General features: G+C 28.5%; 1 protein-coding gene across 1 annotated transcript; it reads left to right on the plus strand.

Moving 5' to 3' along the window:
- Window positions 1-3,121: 3,121 nt before the first annotated feature.
- On the plus strand, window positions 3,122-8,590 carry LOC125199898 (RNA-binding protein 24-A-like). Its single transcript, XM_048097753.1, has 6 exons — window positions 3,122-3,544; window positions 3,748-3,871; window positions 3,956-4,085; window positions 4,708-4,747; window positions 5,634-5,892; window positions 8,520-8,590. Exons 1-6 carry the CDS (start codon window positions 3,359-3,361, stop codon window positions 8,588-8,590), a joined length of 810 nt encoding a protein of 269 aa, XP_047953710.1. The 5' UTR covers window positions 3,122-3,358.
- Window positions 8,591-19,448: the final 10,858 nt, after the last annotated feature.

The following is a 19,448-nucleotide window of genomic DNA, read 5'->3' on the forward strand; positions in this document are numbered from 1 at the left end:
GAATTTATAAATTATAAATATACAATGAATATATTGTATAATTTTATCCTGTGATTCAATTTCCAGTGATTGGGTATGCTGACTAAATAACATTTGTGTAATTACACATAAAAAAACTAAATTATATACGAACTTAGGTGAAATACATTGTCTTGTGGGATATTTTCATTTTGTGGATAAACAAATAATTTTAATAAAGCTATTATTAGTTTACTATAATTTGGCAATTGGCATGTGTTGGGTAAAATTATGAAAAAAACAGTCATTTTTTTATATATATCTAAAGGTTTGTGTTAAAATGACAACACCTCTTAAAATGACATCATGACACTACATATCCAGCAATATTATAAACGTTACACAACAATCTATAGATTGTTGTATAGCGGGTTGAATATTGCTGGCCGAGAAAAAATTGATATATACATTGTTGTATATATACATGTATATACAACATGACCGAGATTTTTACACTTGAGCATTTTTTTTATTGCCACATGGCAGCTTATTATTCGTCTACGTGTACAAATGATTGGCCAGAAATAGTGGTATGATATTATTTTAATATGTGTTGTCATCTTAACGTACCCCTATATCTAAATTTATAAATATATATATATACACACACGTACATATGTGTGGGTGGGAAGCCTTTCTTATCTTGGCACCTTTTGACGAACTATCAATTCTCACTTTGATTTTTTATCATCAAATCACACAAGAAAATAGTAAATTAAATATGTTTTTTTGTAATTTTAATCATTATCATAATATATATACATGTATACATATAACTAATATATTATCAAGACATAGATTCAACAAGTAGTCAAATACACAAAAAAAAGTGAAAATAATATCGCAATTATACTCTCAGTTTTTAAAATGGGACACTTATTAAGAAATAAAGATAAATAAAACATTTATTTAAAACACAGGGAATAATAAACGACCTTGTCGATAACTGTTTTTGTGACATTGTTTTTGGCTGTTAGGGCAGTTATCTAAGTGTACAATCTTATGATTGTAACGTGAGTTCATGTGCCTCTACTTATATCTTAATTATCTGTCCTACAAAAGTTGTTAAATTTCTTTATTCTCCAACCACATTTTTTTATTCAATTTTAATACCTGTAAAAATCGATATTAATAATTAGTGGTGTTAGTTTATTTTGGAGTTAGTTCCCTTTTAACAAATACAGTGTGTATTTTAATCAGCATCTTAACGTAGTTGAATTTCTCTAAATAAACACAATTGGATATTGACAAAAGACAACCATAATCTTGACTTATTACTCAAATAATTAATCGTCGTAATAGCCAAAACAATTAGGATGTGATTGTTATAAAGGAATAGAATTAAGTGGAATATAATGAGTTTAGGCATTAATGATGGGCATATCGCAATGAAAAATCATGAATTTTTTGTATCCAAATTAGATATATGGAGTGACTAATATTAGAAATACTACTCGTATAATCAAATTACCCTACATTTATAAAGTTTAAAATGATCGTATGAATAAAGGTAACATTTTTTATGATTGGTAATTTATTCATACATGAAAAAATGGATACAATTTGTAATTTTATCTTATAAATTGAATATTTTGTACATCATATTTCTTTAATTTGTCTGTAAATAAGATGGCGTAAATAATATTTTTATACTGTAATAAGATTACCCTACATGTATAAAGTACGAAATGAAATAATTTATATGAAAAAGTTAATTAGATTTACACACCATAATCAAATTTCGATTTTCCCCGTAAGATACTTATAAATTTGGTAACAAAATATACACAAACTCTGAACCTTTTCATTATTTTTCTGAAATTCGAAATTTATGTATTTTATAGCCAACTTTATAACATATGAAAAAATTCAAAATTTTACAATAATGTACATGAATTTACAATCAATCTTTCATACCATATTATCATATCATGTCGACAAATTATCTAAATCTTTAAATTCTCATGTCCATACCTTGCTTGAAAAAATATACATATATGGCGTAAGCTATCAATTTACATACGATGCAACTTGGTAAGTTGACATTATTAACCAATCAAAAAGTCTACAAGTTCTCACGTAGCTTAAAGAATATCTATTGTAGGGTTTGAACGACTCTATATACTTCCCTAAATATTGCATAGATTGACGTCATTCATCTATAATATTTTGCCATATTTTGTTTGAATAAAAATTGATTCATTTAATGGTCTTTTAAGGATTTTTTTGTTATGGTTGAAGCATATCTCTTATGTACGTATATCAACGAATGAGTGCTTAGTATTATTATTGTGGTTGCAAAACTTTGTTATATTGATTATTGCATATTCTCTATTCTCTCTGTTCTATTGTAGTTGAGACGTTTTTTCTTGAATACGTAAATTAACGAATGAATGTTTAATAACTTAAGTGGAAAAAAAAAACAAAGTAAATAAACAAAGACATAGTTAATTGAAAAATGAGTAAAATAGGAGAAAACAAAATGAAAGAAATTAAATATTTTGATTTTTTCCAAAAAAAAAACATGAATCAATTATAATAGGTGACTCGAAAGAATACGATTCAATTACACTGTGATAGAAAGAATACGACTCTACTTTACTAGTACAATAATTTGTAGACACCTCAAAAAATAAGACGACTGGCTCAATGATTTAAAGTTGGTTATTGAGATTCTTTTTCTTCATAAAGTCAATAATGCTCCACTCTTTAGTTTTTTTTTAGTTTTTTTTGGTACTCTACTTTTTAGTTGTGGTGATTCGAACCCCTGATTATTTGTAATTGGTAATTCGGAGTCTCGGACCTCCTAGAAACATCCTAACAACTAAGTTACACGTCATCGCTGTAGGATAAATTTGCTTTGTGATCACCGCTGTAGGATAAAGTTACACATCACCGTCTAGTCATTTACTTTGTGATCACTGCTGTAGGATAAATTTTTACCACTAACCAACTAAGTCGTGTTTCATTGACTAGTAATTACATATACTTGAATTTCAACAGAATAAATACAGCGTAGAATACGAGTATAAAAATACGTAGAGATTGAATAAATTTTGAATAGGTGAAAGACAGAGAGGACAGAGTCAAGTGCTCTTTAGTCACGCAGCTGTCATTCGAGTACACAAACCCACAAATCCCAATTCCCTCCTCATATACAGCAAATCAGCGTTTGCAACTGTCGGATACCTTTTCCCCCTTTCTCTCTCCCTCCCTCTCTCCCACTCCGCCGCAAACAATCGGAAGTCGCTCCGCATTGCCGCCGATCTATCAATTGAGATCATGCCAAAGCTCGCGATCCATCGACGATCGGAAATTTGTTGAATTTTCGCTCGATCGGATGGCGCACCACCAGCATTACCGATCGCCGTTCGGCGACACCACGCTCACCAAGGTTTTCGTCGGAGGCCTCGCCTGGGAGACTCCGACCGACGTAATGCGCGGCTATTTCGATCAATTTGGAGATATTCTCGAAGCTGTCATCATCACCGATAAGAACTCCGGCAAATCCAAGGGCTACGGATTTGTGAGATTTCTCATTTTCTATTTTATTTTATTTTATTCCTATTCGCTTTTTCATCGTTGGATATTTGAATTTCATTTAACACTTTTTTTTAATTTACATTTTCATCTTTGGATAATGACATGTTATTATTTTATTAATTTATTACTCTTACTTATATTTACGAGTATAATAATAATTATTATTATTAATTGATATATTTACAGGTGACGTTTCGTGATCCTGAATCCGCTAGGCGAGCTTGCGCCGATCCGAACCCGATGATCGACGGGAGACGAGCCAATTGCAATATCGCTTCGTTGGGGCGGCCTCGACCATCGCCTCCTCGAGGCACATTTTTCAACTCAAAATCGAAATTTAAAATACATTCGAATTTTGAATTGAAATTTGAAATATTTGGTTTTCGGAATGTAGGTAGAAATCAAGTTGCCAACGTGTATCAAGGAAGCGGAATGGCGCAAGGGGGAATGTCGTCGTATCTCCCGTTGCCACCGCCTCCTCCTCCCGTGGCGCCCCATCCGCCCGTCATGTACCCACCTTACGGGTATAGTATAATATACGTGATCGCGTATTTTATTTCATCAGTGCATAGTAAAAATATTACTACTACTATTTATTTATTAAAAAACGATAATCAAGAGCTAAATTAAAGTGAAATTATTGAATTCAATTGAATGCAGTAGATATTGGCAGATGGATAATAAATAATAATCGATGTATCAAAATTGTCAGTCCACAGAGACTTTTAATGCTTTTAAATTCTATTATTGAAAAGCAAATATATGTAGAAAAGTTAATATAAAGATTTTGATTATTAAAGTAAGATTAGAACTAATCACTATTGTTTAATTAGTCATGATTTGGAAGAATATTGATGACAGGTGTTAATGGAGTGTAACTCATTATAAAATAGGCATCCATGAAAAGTTTTAATTAGTTAGTGTTACTAAATCATTGTTAAATTTATTTAATTGGAAAGTAGACTTTTGAGACGTGTCGATCACTTATTCACGAATTTAGACTTTATTATTCAATCAACTTTTATCTATCATGGTAGCCAATACATTAGTTAGTTAACATTTTTAAGTGAATAATTATTTCAATATTTTCCCCCTATGATAGTAAATTAGTTGATTTAATTTGTTTGAATACATATTTTGATTTAGGTACACAAGCTATTCACCCGATTATGCTTACCAGCAGCAGGTTAGCCTTTTTTAATGTTCAAATCTCTTTACTAGTATAATATTTATAATTTCTCAACTAGTTCGACATAGTCTATCATGCATGTTTAATACTCATATAGATATAATATAATTAAATACTTGTATGCGTAATTCAGTGCCAAAATAACATGCAAAAATGGAATTATATACTTTGTCTCATTTTAATTGACATATTTTTTAAAATAAAATTATTATTATCTCCTACTTTGTTTTCACTTCACTTAAATCACAAAGCAAGACTATATAAATCCGTTGATGAATTAGAAAATGCTCCACTTAGAATGAGATGGATTACTAGATATCTTATCGAGTACCATCTGTAAACGTGGCTCTCTTTAGTTTATCTAACTCTTATTTGTTTTTTACATTTATTTATTATTGACGTCTTTACTTTTACAAATTACTACTTCAAATCTAAACTCAGTTTGTTCATGTTATCTATAATATCATGAACGCAATTTAAGGTATTTGTATCAAACTAAAAACTCTCTCCGTCCACAAATAGTCTTATTTATGAATAACACAAGTTTAACATGCAATTGGTAGGTAACATGGGTAAAATAAAATAGATAAAGAGAAAAAATTATGTGAAATTTTTTATTAATAGAAATGAGAAATATTTTGGTGTGACGAACTAAAACAGATAAACTATAATACTAAATGGACGGGGTGAATATATAAAACTAAACAAATAACGTTAGTCGTGGACTAAAGCGAACAATATAAATAGATGGTACTCACATATACTTAGCATAACTTTGAGATGTACATATATGTGAATGTGTGAGAGCCATTTTTAGATGTGCACACAAGTAAAGAGCATATTCTTGTTTAAGCAAAAACATAAGGCATTTTTATTTGGACAGACAATGTACAATCCACATATGCAGCAATCACAGTACTACAATCAGCTATATGGGGCTTCATCCTCTGCGTTGGGCTCACCCTATTACTATGGGTACGCACCCAGAGGAGCGTTTTCAGTGCCTCCGGCGCAACGTATGCCGGGTCCGTCTTATCTCTACTATCCTACGCAGATGGAGGGCACCTCTTTAACCTATCCTCCTACCCCTCACCCCCTCCCTTCACTACAACCAATAAGACACTCGCTTCCTTCTCCTTCGGGTAAGTGTTTTTTCCCAATATTTTTCTACATATTTGATTTACTATTCTTGCTATTTAATCATACATTATTATATGACTTGCGTTTACGAGAATAGTCTTAGCAGTGAGCGACACAAATTTGATACAAAATTGATATAATAAGTGAGTTAAAGAAGAAAATATGGTTGATATATTGTTAGAGAAAAATAAAACTTAGTACTACTACTATAAATATTTACTATAAATAGATAAATACACTACTTTTGGTGAGTCAAAATGGTAAAACAAATCTATTTTTTGTGAGACGGAAGTGGTATGATAATATTTTTCTCTATTGTTTAAAGTATAATTTCTTATTTTAGCATTTAATCGCAATTTATTTTCGTTACTTTCTGTTTAGAGATGGTTATTTTTCTGAGTGTTTGAGGTGCAGCAGTTGAGTATGATAATAAATAAAAAATATATTGAACTTTTTAAGAAATTAAAAAAGATAAATTTTATTTTGAATATAAAAGGTGGATATTTGATATGAATAATTAAATAAAATACTGGATAACTTGGATGGGATAAATGAAGTATTATAACTTTTTAATTATATGAATATACCCAACTATGTATGGAGTATTATATTGTGATAAAAAAAATTCTCTAATTTTATCCAAAAAAATAAGGAATCTAACAAAATTATGAGTGAATCTAAAATAATTCATATGGTCGTGTTTGACCACATTGAAGATAGTCATTTTCCACTTGCAGTCCTCCACGTGGTGACAGGCTTTATCCATGTTGGATTTCTCTGCAGCAATTAGTTTAATATTGTGTCTCAATTAATTACAAAAGTTGGTTTATCCAAAAATATGATTTTAACTTAAACGACACAAATTTTGTGTCCTATTTATAGTATGACTATGCTTAACGAGTAGTACATGGTTGGTTTGGTTTACATTTTGTGAATTAAATGATCCTTGCCATATTAAATAGTAGTACCATCTAAATTTATTATATATATTGATTATCATTATAGTTTTAATTTATTACGTACTCATAGAAAAAATGCCCATAAATGAAATTACCAACTCCATAATAATGATATTTCATTTATGTAAACCATGAAAGTATTCAAAATGTGTATAATTAGGATAAGATTGAGTTTTATTGATATTATATCACGTAATATTAGTCTTGACTTATAATGTTTGATATTTTCTACGTATAAAACTAATGTCGGATTAGTTCGATTTCGAAAGTTGTTTAAATATATTTTAAAAGTATAAATTAGGTAATAAGTTTACAAAAACAACTAATGAATTCAACTAAAAATTAAAAAAAAAAATTGGAAGTTGGAAATTCTAGGATGATATACCAACCATTCACTCTAATAAATGTAATGAATAAATCTATATTTTGTAATTGGATTATAGGTGGGATATATAAATATATATAGGGAGAAAATAATGTGAGGATGTGAGAGGCAAGGGACCCAAGATTGAATGTGTAAGCACGTGATATGAGCTGGTGGTCTGACCCATTAAAATGGGACAATCGGAATTCATGCCACCACCATGTGCACCTCAGATAATTTCATCTCGTCTCGCATTTTATTTCACTACCATAATCATGTATCGTCGCGAAAATAAATTAGATTTATAATGATAGTGTAGATTTAAATAATTGTGTGTTAGTGCATTTTGCACTATTTTTGTGATATTTGAACGTCATCTAGTCTATTCTCCTAGCATTAATTGTTTAACGGAAACACATCTTGTCTCAGTATTTTGTTTCACTGCCATAATTATGTGTTGTTGTGAAAATAAATTAGATTTATAATAATTGTGTTGATTTAAATAATTGTGTGTTAGTGCATTTCGCACTATTTTCGTGATATTTGAACGTCATCTAGTCTATTCTCCTGACACTAATTGTTTAACGGGAACACATCTTGTCTCAGTATTTTGTTTCACTGCCATAATTATGCATCGTTGGGAAAATAAATTAGATTTATAATGATCGTATAGATTTAAATAATTGTGTGTTAGTGCATTTCGCACTATTTTCGTTATATATTAATGTCATCTAGTCTATTCTCCTAGCACTAATTGTTTAACGGGAACACATCTTGTCTCCGTGTTTTGTTTCACTATCATAATCATGGATCACCACAAGGATAATTTAGTTTTATAATAATTGTGTAATTTATAATCATTGCCTATTTTGTTATATCTAAACACCATCAACTCTATTCTATTATTGCTAATGTTTTAACGAGTCTTTAATGCCATCTTGTCTCGTACTTTATTTCACTATCATAATCATATATCACCTTGAAAATAAATAGATTTAATTACATGCTATTTAAACATCGTTTAATCTCATATTTTATTTCACTGCTGTTATTATGTATCACCTAAAGAATAATTAGATTTAGATAATTGTATGGATTTAAATCCTTTTGAGTTAGTGCATTTCATGATTTTTAAGGATATTATGTAAATGTACAATTTTTGTATATTTATCTTTCCTTAATTGTGCATATTAGTCCATATTCATAACATTTTCTAGATTTTTTAGCACCGTCTCGTCTCATGTCGTCTAGTCTATCACTAATCGTTTAACGGGTTATGGGCAATTCTGTTTTTCTCTTGAAACAGATTCAGTGGCTCCTAATCAAACATCACGGAAACTGAAGCGGACCGCTACTTCGACAAGTTCAACTGCCTAAGACAGGAACCTTGAGTAAATTTTTAAATTAAAAAAGGTGTTTATTGTACAATATTGAAAATTAATCGATATTCCTTTTTTTATCTCTCAATAAAAATATCATTTATGTAACCATTCAATTTTCCCTTTTATCAGTTTTAGGGGTTGATCATTCATATTAACAAACAATTCTCATTAACGAAGACTTTCTTTCTTATTTTTAAATTTTAGATGAATTTAATTTTAAGTGTTCCATGTGTTATAGAATAATACCTTTTTTAAAATTGGGAGCTTTTTATTCGTTAATTATTTTCATTTTCAAGATGTTTTTTCAAGTATTTACCAGTTCTTGAAACATGTGTAATAAATTTGTGATCGCCTATCATGAACACCATTGATTACTACTATTATATTTTTTCTCTAATAGATTTAAACTATTACCATGGTTATCAATTATACAAAAATACTACTATAAATTATAACTTGATTTTATATTTATAGCTAGTCCAATAATTAGGAGGCTTCATCGTGGCCAATAATTGGCCTGACCAATCACTTATAGATTTTTTATGTCCTTTGGTCATTTACAAATGGAAAAAGTTATATAATTGGCTTTCTCTTTTTTCACTACAAAGTCTCCAAAAGTCACAATTAAATAGCTTAAAAACAAAGATCATAAGTGCTTCCATTTTTTTTCAATTTTAGGGTTCTTCGAAATCCCAAATTCGAAATATTGATTTAGCTCTTCACACTTATGGTGAGAGGAAGATGAAAAAAAGTGTCTAGTTGTGTAGTGCTATAAATTGTTTTGGTGGACTTGAACTTGAAAATGTGAAAGATTTCACTAATTAATAGTCCATTATTAAAGGTAAATGTGTGATTTGTACATAGATTGTGTGAATATTCAAATCCAAATCTATGTATTCCAATGCATATTTATAATTATAATCATATCATTAAAACTATTAATATATCAAAAATGATTACTCCTTAATCCAATTTTTTTGCTCTAATAATACAAAGCGTAGTTTCCAGCAAGTTGTGTTATGATTTAGAAGACTGAAAAAATGGGGATTACATTTTTATACTAAAGTAGTAATAATTTGGGTTCAAATAAATAATATTTCAAATTGACATTTTTATGACAGGTATAATTAGGATTTTAAACTTAATTCATATAAAGGATTGTGGATAATAATATTGATTTGTTAAATTTTGCATTTCCGTTTTTATATAATTAAGGATACGTTAAAATACTTAGGTACTATTATTTTATTAAATCTAAGTTAAAGCATTAATAGGTACATGAAATTTGATAATAATTTTCTATTTAAGAACTAGATTTGAATTAGTTATAAACAACACATTAAATTATTGGGCTATAAATTAATATCCAGTTTGGGCTTTAAATTTAATTACTAATATTCATGTTTACTGGACTTCACTAATAGTATATATTTGTGGGCCTTATTCGTATGGACAAACCATAACGCCAATAGGTAGCCTTTTCATGTTGGGTTGCACCTTACATAAGTTTAGTTTGTTTTGAGAAAATTAGTGATCAAAATAAGTAGATCCTATCAAATAAAATGATTAAAAAAATATTATAGTATATAGTATTTATTTGACAAACCAAAATTAAGGTATACCATAATGGTGATTGTCCTTGTAAATTTGTGGGGTGTCTTAACCTGAAATACTATATAAGTAGGAATGCAGTATTTTTAAATTTTAAAACTTCATTTTTTTATTTTATTTTTGTATTTTACTTTTGACGCTTAACATAAAATATTGGCATGTAAAATTATTATTATTTTAAAAAATACATGTAAGCTTTGCAAGGAAATACATTGGTGAAAAAACTATAATCCTTTCAAGTATAATTGGCCCGATGGGTTAGCATGACGCACACAAGTTTATTGTTGAATTAGTTAAAGATTTTTAGCCAAAATACTTCTTTGATGATTAGCAAAATTATACTCGCTCGATCTCACGATAGATGTTTCATTTGAGTGATAACACGAGATTTTAATTGATGTTTCATGTGTCAAGTAATAAAAGAAAATATATTTTTATATATTAGTGTGTGAGAAATTTTTAGAAACAAGTTTTAGACATCTTTTATGAAATAAATTAAAATAAAATTGTGCTAACTTTTATAGGACAAAAGAGAGTCCTGAATCTCTAAACAAATAACCATACAATATTACTCCATCTTTGCTATACAAAATGATGTATACCCCCTTTAAAGAAATATACTCCAATATTACTCCATCTTTGCTATACAAAATGATGAATAGTGAATACCCCTTCAAAGAAATATACTCCTCCATATGCAAAATATAGAAACATTTGAAACACTAATTTAAACACTTCGATTAAAAAGTAGTGAGAATAATTGGGAAAAATAAAAAGATTAAATAAAAAATAAGAAAGTAAGAGAAAAAAATAAGAAAAATAAATCAATGAATTGTGGGGGCCATCTTTAAATAAAAATATTCTAAAATTTTTAGTTTTTAAAGGGAATTTAAAAATGAAAATAGTTGCTATTTTTAAAAACGAAAAAATACTTTTTAAAATGATTTGGGGTAATATTATTCATTCTATTTTATTTTATGGTGAAGGAAATGTTTTAACTTTTGGATGAAAATTTAATAAACAATGGTAATGTATGTCAACATAATAGAAATGGGGGACAATTGGGGAAATCACCCCCCCGGGTTCACCCGACACGTCATCTGCTGCTTTTCTCATCAATCTTCTTACTGTCGGTGAATTTTTTTTTTATTTAAAAAACCCGGGCTTTCTATGTATTATTTAAATTTTTTTTTGTTCTAACTATTACATTGAAAGATCGGTTTATAATTTTAACTATTGTTTTAATTTTTTTATTAATATTACTACTTTTTTAAATTATTATAGTTTTTTTAAATGATTTTAATGCCTACGCAATTATTAACGTCCTTTTTATATACACTTGACAGTTTAATAAACTTTTAAAACCCTTTCCAAATTAAAGTTAATACAATGAACGTTTTAATGATTTAACGTGCTGCATTGACTTTTTTATTTGAGAAATTTTGATAGTGGTTTTGGGTTTAAACAAATTTTTGAGATGTAGTTAACTCATAAAATAGCCTTTTTGTTAAATTGTCTTATGTATGATTGTGGTGGGGGGAGGAGAATAATGATAAGGGGGATGGACTAATTGAGGAGGGGGGAGGTGAGATGGATATCTGAGATTAGGGGGAAGATAAAATTTAAATAAAAAAATTTAAAATTCAAATTTTTAGTAAAATTTTTTAAAAATTTAATGGAGAAGATAAAGTTATCTTGGGGGGCCCACGGTTTTTGTATATTAGTACTAACAAAAAATGTATTAAAAGTTTTGAATCAACTAAAACAAAAATTGGAGAATAGAATTTTTATATATTTATAAAGTACATTAACTAAAATACATTAACCAATAGTGATAGGATTAGGGATATTGCATCTAAAATTTCTCCCCCGGTTGGGTTAAAATTTTTTGTAAAAATTTAGGTTTAAAACACTTTTTTTTTCCCTATTTTTTTCATCAATTTTCCCCTTTTTCAAATTTAAAATTTAAAATTCCCTTAACTAAAATAAATCAAAAAAAAAAAAAAAAAATAAAAGGGACCCCAAACCCTTTTTCCGTTTATTTCTACTTTTCTTAAAAGATAAAATAAAATTTTCCAAAAAAGCAGGAGGATACATCCCAAAGAAAAATGACAACAAATAAATTACTTTTCAAATATTTAACTAAAGCACCTTATCTTGTAATCTTACAATTTTGTGCTATGATACTGTTGGATTATCACATATTAATTAGATACTACTCTCAAAATCAGTTTAAGAGTTCATTTTGCATTTTAAATATATCGATTTAAGAGTCGCATTTAGAATTTATTATATTTGGACATAAAATTTAACTTCATTATTAATGAAATTTACACTCAAATGTCATTATTTTTATAAAAATAAAATAAAATAAAATACTAAACATACAAAAAGCCCATTTTCTCAACTTGATTATTAACTACAAGCATTTCTTAAAACTCGTATCTAACTGAATTGCACTTCTAAATTAGGATGGATACTTCTAAATTAGGATGGATGGACTATTATCTACCTAAACAATAAAATATATTAACATCTATTGACGATGATGATGTAAGAAAAAAAAGAATATAGATAGAAAAGACACCTTAAACGCAATTTCTCTGGGAATAAAATTTGGATGATACCAAGAAACAATCTATAATTATCAATCAACTTAAACAATCTCAATAATATTAAACATCCTCTCACGATGGCCCCACACGTGATTGAAATATAGAAAGTCTGCATGTGAGTCTGTGAATCTTAAATCTCAATTATCGCTCTCAAATTATTAGCTTTTATAACGTGCAAATGAATTATTTTCAACAAAATGGATGTTACATTTTTTTAAATTCCTTTATCTCTTTAAAGAAAAAAGTTTTGTATATTTCGCTTTTTTTAAATTATTTAATTTAATTTAATTCCACATAAGTAGCTATGCCGGATACATCAAACCTTTACCAACCAACCATAAAACACAACCACTTTATCATCTTAAATATCATTTTCCAACTTTCTATATAAATGATTGGTGAATTTAATTTTTGTTACATAAATTTGACTATGAGTTCAGTAATACTGCAATTTAAAGTCGCTTCATGCTTTACCCTTTTTATACTATATGTTTTTTTTTTTCCCATTTTGCATGTGTAATAAATACTAGTACTCCATATTACTATTAATTACTTATACTTTTAATATTACTCCACAATTTATTTTAGAAAAGTGATGATTGTGACGTCAGATTAGACCAATTACTTAAAAAAGTGTAGGCAAGTCATTAACAAATTATTTATAAAGTTGGGTGCATGTTAATATGTCTAGTGATAGCACATGATGATACAATATATACTAGTGTCTTTTTATTCGTAAGTAGATGAAAATAATAAATAATAAATTAATTATTTTTACTATTATCAAGTAATAATATATGTTGGCATTGATTAAGTGGCAACATTGAATGTGATCCAACCATGTTTTAATTGTACAAATATAAGAAATGAAAATGACATAAGCTAATAATCACTTATGTGATTCACACAAGCACATGACCAACAATTTTATGATACTATGCTATTTTACTTTCTAAAATTCTACTCTCTAAAAAGTACTACTAACTCCTTAATTCGTCGATAAATATTACATTTTGCAATTTTGTCATCAGTAACTAATTATCTCATTTCACTTTTACTATATATAACAAATACCAATCGACATTAGTTAATTAATTTACTCCATTTTATTAGTACAAAACTATTTTTTCACATTTTTTAAAAATCAAATTGCAAAAAGTAAGATATTTTTGGGCATAAGGAGAGAGTTATTATAAAACTAATTTTTTTCATCTACATAACCAAAAAAAATCGTCATTATAAATTCCAAATGCATCTTATAAAATTTCAATGCAAACTATAATAATGGTGCCACTATATAATAATGTGACTCATGACTCTCTCTCACCAATATTCATGAGCAAAAATTTGTGGATTCAAACGTAGGAACTACGTAATAGTATCAATCTCTCTGTGGGGGACCAAACCTCATAACATGGGGTGTGTTTGTAAAGATGCATTATTGAATTGAAATATAGAAAATTATCATCATATATGGATAAAGTTATTAGTTTGTTTTAAATAATAATGTGGGTAATTATGAGAATTCCATTAATTTATCCTACCAAAAAATGGAATTTTGAACACCACCCTCTTGTCCATATGCCAAAACACAAAAAAAGAGAGTACTTTTTTCCATCTCTCAGTTTAGCTTATAGTAGTCATTAAAGTTAACTTTATTTCAAAATATCCAAATATAAGATAATATAGAACAAAAGTATTAAATATATTGCCGAGACTTTATGCTTGACAGAGTTGTTGAAATAAAAATTGCTATACTATAAATCTATAATCCAGTCAAGATTTTTCAAATGAAAATATATAAAAACGAAGAGACAAATATAATACTATGAAATGTCAAAACTAGACTAGCATTAAAGAAATAAGTGGGGGCTTGCACTATGCCTTGGTAATTAATGACAAATTGACCCATATATAATTGTAAATCATTTTTGTGGGTTTGACAGTCCATTATATACCATCATTGCACCCAATCCCTATGTGCTGTAAATTTTGTCCACAATATAAGAACTTTGGTATATTTAGGGCATCCGTATCGACGTGCTTAGCGCTTAATACGAGTACAAAGGGCCTACACGAACATGTGATTCTGACTGCCGATACATGCCCATCTATTTTATAAATTTTTTTTGTGACGTAAACTTACAAATAATGCCGACATATCGATTTTTGAATAATTTATATATGCTCTAGAGGGGACGAAGAGTAGACAAGGAGACATACAACAGTGTGCAAAGGCACAAAATACATTCACGAGTGAATACAACAACATATTAATTAGTATAGTAGTTTCCTATTTCTGAATTCAGTGCTTCATGATTAGTACTCCCCCTATCCATCACTAGGAGCTTCATTATTTTTGCATATTTATTTTATAAAAATGATAATAAATAATTAAAGTAGAGAAATGATAAAATAAAGGTGAGAATAATGTTAAGAAGATCTTCTTAACATTCGAATGTGATTTGTACTCCATATTTTATTCTGATTTTTGTAGAAACTTATAAGCCATTACCATTTTGAAATACAATATTATTCCATCATAGTAGTATTATATTAATATGTTATAGACATTCTAGCATTTATCGCCACCTCAAATCGAATAATAAGATAGATTAAATGCTCCAATCAATTCAATTTATAAATAAATAATTAGTTTCTATTTATAATTAGTGATAATTATGATGTAATTAGAACGGGTGCCCCATGCAATTGGATGCATGTTATTATTATTCTTTTATTTATATTCACATAGTACTTTAATAGATTAAATAAATATACTAGTATTATATTTATATAAAAAATACTAAATACATTAAGTAGGAGTACTATCTATTAGATCCATTGCACAGTAGTTTTTATTAGATCCATTGCACTGTAGTTTGTTGTGGTAATGTCGACTGGGAGTTGGTGACCTATTTAATGTTAAATGAGTTTCAACACGTTTTATATATGGATATTTCTAGTTTATTTAGTCTCCACGATATATTCAAAAATATTATTTTATTTTTGTTAGCATTTACTGTACTATATTAAAAATAATTCTAATAATTATTTGTAACTTTTATTCACCGTAACACATGAAGATTTTGATGACATTAGAGGATGGGCGATCCAAAGAATATCCAATAAACTCTAATATTCGTTTGACGTGTGTTTCAATTCCTCTTCAACTTGTTTGTCTCTGCTATCCTTTATGTTTTTTTAGTTACCGTTGATATGAGACAACTCTGATCTAGGTTAGTGTCGTGACTCGTGACCTTGTTTATATTCTGTGTTTCTTTTAATAATTCATTAGGGATGTTATCGTATCTTATCGTTGTCCTTGTTGTATATTGTTTTCTTCTTTGTTAGTCAGTACCTTTATATTTGGAGGACTTTGTGCTCCCCTTTTGAGATTAGAACATTTTCTACTAAAAAACTATTACTCCTTATTATTTATTTAGATTATATGCATACATTATTTCAGAATAATAAAAGCTTACACACAACCACATAAGTGTTGCTATAATATAATGGATAATCACATTGAAATAGTGACTGAAAGTGTTCCACCTATTGCTTGTGATATTATTCATAAAATAATCATCGCCTCACTTATCAAATTTGTTATTTAACGACCGATCCAAGATCTAAATTGAACGAAAACTAGTCAAAACAAATCATAATTTAGGCTATTTATATGTGAACCACACTCAACTTTGACTTAACCAATGAAATAGTGACAATAAACAATTCTAAATAAAATAATAAAAAAAGAATAGTATCTAAAAAGGTTGACTAAACTCGTATCCAACTTGTCCTATTAAAAACCGCGTTACACTCCAAAGTCCAAACGCAAGTGACTTCAATTTTTAAATCTTGATTAATTGAATTCACACTAAATCTCAAACCTATAATTTAGTTGTGGCTATAATTAATTCCACCTCTATATTACTAAAACTATGCAAATTGTACATTTTTCTATTGCCTACACTACTTTGTGCTATCTAATAATAATACATAATTCGATGTTAGCTATTTTAGAATGTTAGGAATATTGATTGTGACTATTTTGGACATGTTCACATTTTATTAAAGTTGGTGAAAATGCCTACCCAACCTAATACGTTAAACGTGACCACTACGTTGGTAATATGTAGTTATATTACCTAAATAATATTGCATTAAAAAAGGTATATATACTTATATAAATACACATATCGATTGTTTGACTCATAAAAAATATTTTATATTGTTTGGCCACTTCCAACTTTTAATTAAGTCGAGATAACCATGCCCATTTCACTATATTAATTTGAGGATAAAGCTATACAGTTGGCTGGCCAAAAAGAGTATTTTTATAAATGTTAACAATATTAATTAATTATCTTATTTAATACTTATTTATATCTATTTACATTATTCCACGTTCAATTCAATAAAACAAGAAAAAAAATGTATTTTTAGTTAATGGAAGTAAATAAGAATTGAAGTTTTAATTATATGTAATTAATTTGCAGGTTCACCTCATTTAGGTAGTTTCCTCGAGATTTGGTCTCTCTTTGACTATCTGATTAATCTTAACTAACCATTAATGCTTAGGGTTTTTAAAAATAAAAAGATACTAAGACGATAAGGGTCAATTTTACAAAAAATCGAATCGATTTTTAAATGTTATATTAAATTCACTATTTATAGCGTATTAGTATGAAATTATATTACTATAATCAATATGGCACCGAAACTTGAGGGCCACTATTAATTGACAAATGACAAGTGCATACAATTCCTTATCCGGCCAAACAATTAACTTTATTTAATATCTACGATCCAAAATAGGAGTATGACATAAATATATGACCTATAGATGTGCATTGTATTTGTACACATTTTATTTTTATTTCTTGAATCTTCAATTTAATCCCTTTCTAGTATATGCTACATAAAATCTACTACTACTAATTAACATAAAAAATGCAAGAAATTCTCATTTTTGTAAAGAGAACCAAACATCTTGTATTATTAAGCTATAACCCCTGGATTAAGACTTGTTTTAATGTGATTGGACCTTACTATTAATGCTCACAATTTTAGTTAGTACATCATATTCCAACTTAAATTAAAAATAAAAATCTCCCTACAATCAGAAAATTTGTCTTATTTCATATGTTGTCATTAAAAATTTGTACATTTTCCTTTTTAAGTCATCTCAAAAATTTGTCATCTTTAACTTTACATTTTTGGCAGTGGCATAGTATTCCAAATTACTTTATTCTCATCCGTTTATTATAAAACTAATATAAAAAGTAGGATCCATATGTCATCGAATTTTTCAACTCTTTCATTACATTTCTTAAAATCAGATTGAGTCAAATGGTGACAAATTATGGGGGATGGAGGGAGTAAAGATAAAACCATTAATTAATCTTTGAGGTCTAATTACTCACATTAAATATAAATGTAAAAAATATTTGTAGTGTACTTACATTCAATTTCAATTAAAAATTAAAAGCTGGACACAATTGAAAATTAAATCAATCAATTCAAATTAAATGAGAAATGATATGAACTCAACATTTATGAACTCAAAATTAAAAATATTTACTTACAGAGAGAGAGAAAAAGAGAGAGATCTTCACCGAGCTATAAGATTGGATCCACTCCTCAGTAGAAATTCTTCACAGTCCAACAAATTGTATGCATATATAAATGTATATAAAGCCCATTTTCCACTTGGCTGAAGTCTCCTTCATCTATACTTTCTAGCTGGAAATTTTCTTGCTCCCAATTCTTGAATGTGATCTGAAGCTCAAGATTGAATTTTGGGAGGCAGTGTGAGTGTGTGAAATCAAGGGTTGAAGGAGGGGTTTAAAGAAACGACAAATAAGCCTTGGGTTGTGAGAAATCCATGAAAACTTGCCCCATAATTAAGCTGAAAGTGAGGGCTATCTTGTTTCTAGCAAAGTTTGCATCTTTTTAGGTAAACTCTGACGCCCAGAATTTATGTTGTTGTTTTCTGTTTGTATTTGATCATTTGGTGCCATTGATCCAACTGGGTCTTTGTGTTTTGGTTTTGGGAGTTATATGGCCTTCAATTCAGTGTTTTTTGTGTTCAGTAACTCGAATCTTAGTTGTGTTTTTGCAGATATATGCTTAATTTATCACTTAAAATTGGTTTCTTGATTTGGATTTTGTGTTTCCTATTTTTAGTTTTAGTTCAAGTCACATGTAGACTGTAAAGCTTTCTCTTTTAGATTTGATTTCAATGTAATCTCCACAAATCACGTTATGTATTTGTATCATGTGTTTCCCATAAATCACGGTGTGTGACTGTGTTTTTTGATGTTAGAGGATTTAGTATCAGATTTGGGAATAGTCCATTCCAAATTCATCACTTTCTTTATGATCTCTGTTTTCCCTTTTTGCCTTTTTGCTGTTTGATTGGTATTGGTATTGATTCTTTAGCTTTTATGTGATGGGGTTGTTTAGGTAAGTAAGTCAGATGTCGAGGCCTCTTCACCGGGCGTTTTGAGTGGCGGGGAGCGATTCTCGGGGAATAGTAATGATTATGGGATGATTCTCAGAAGAAAAATAAGTTTGGGGAAAAGGGAAAATTTTGATCACAGCTAAAACGATGTTAAAATT

Source organism: Salvia hispanica, unplaced genomic scaffold (genome assembly GCF_023119035.1).
Source record: "Salvia hispanica cultivar TCC Black 2014 unplaced genomic scaffold, UniMelb_Shisp_WGS_1.0 HiC_scaffold_722, whole genome shotgun sequence".
Classification (NCBI taxonomy): domain Eukaryota; kingdom Viridiplantae; phylum Streptophyta; class Magnoliopsida; order Lamiales; family Lamiaceae; genus Salvia; species Salvia hispanica.

Coding starts and splice junctions, on each gene's coding strand:
- LOC125199898 (XM_048097753.1), top strand. CDS start 3,359: ATGGCGCACCACCAGCATTACCGATCGCCGTTCGGCGACACCACGCTC. Junction 3,872..3,955: donor TCGACCATCGCCTCCTCGAG/GCACATTTTTCA, acceptor TTCGGAATGTAG/GTAGAAATCAAGTTGCCAAC. Junction 4,748..5,633: donor ATTATGCTTACCAGCAGCAG/GTTAGCCTTTTT, acceptor TTATTTGGACAG/ACAATGTACAATCCACATAT.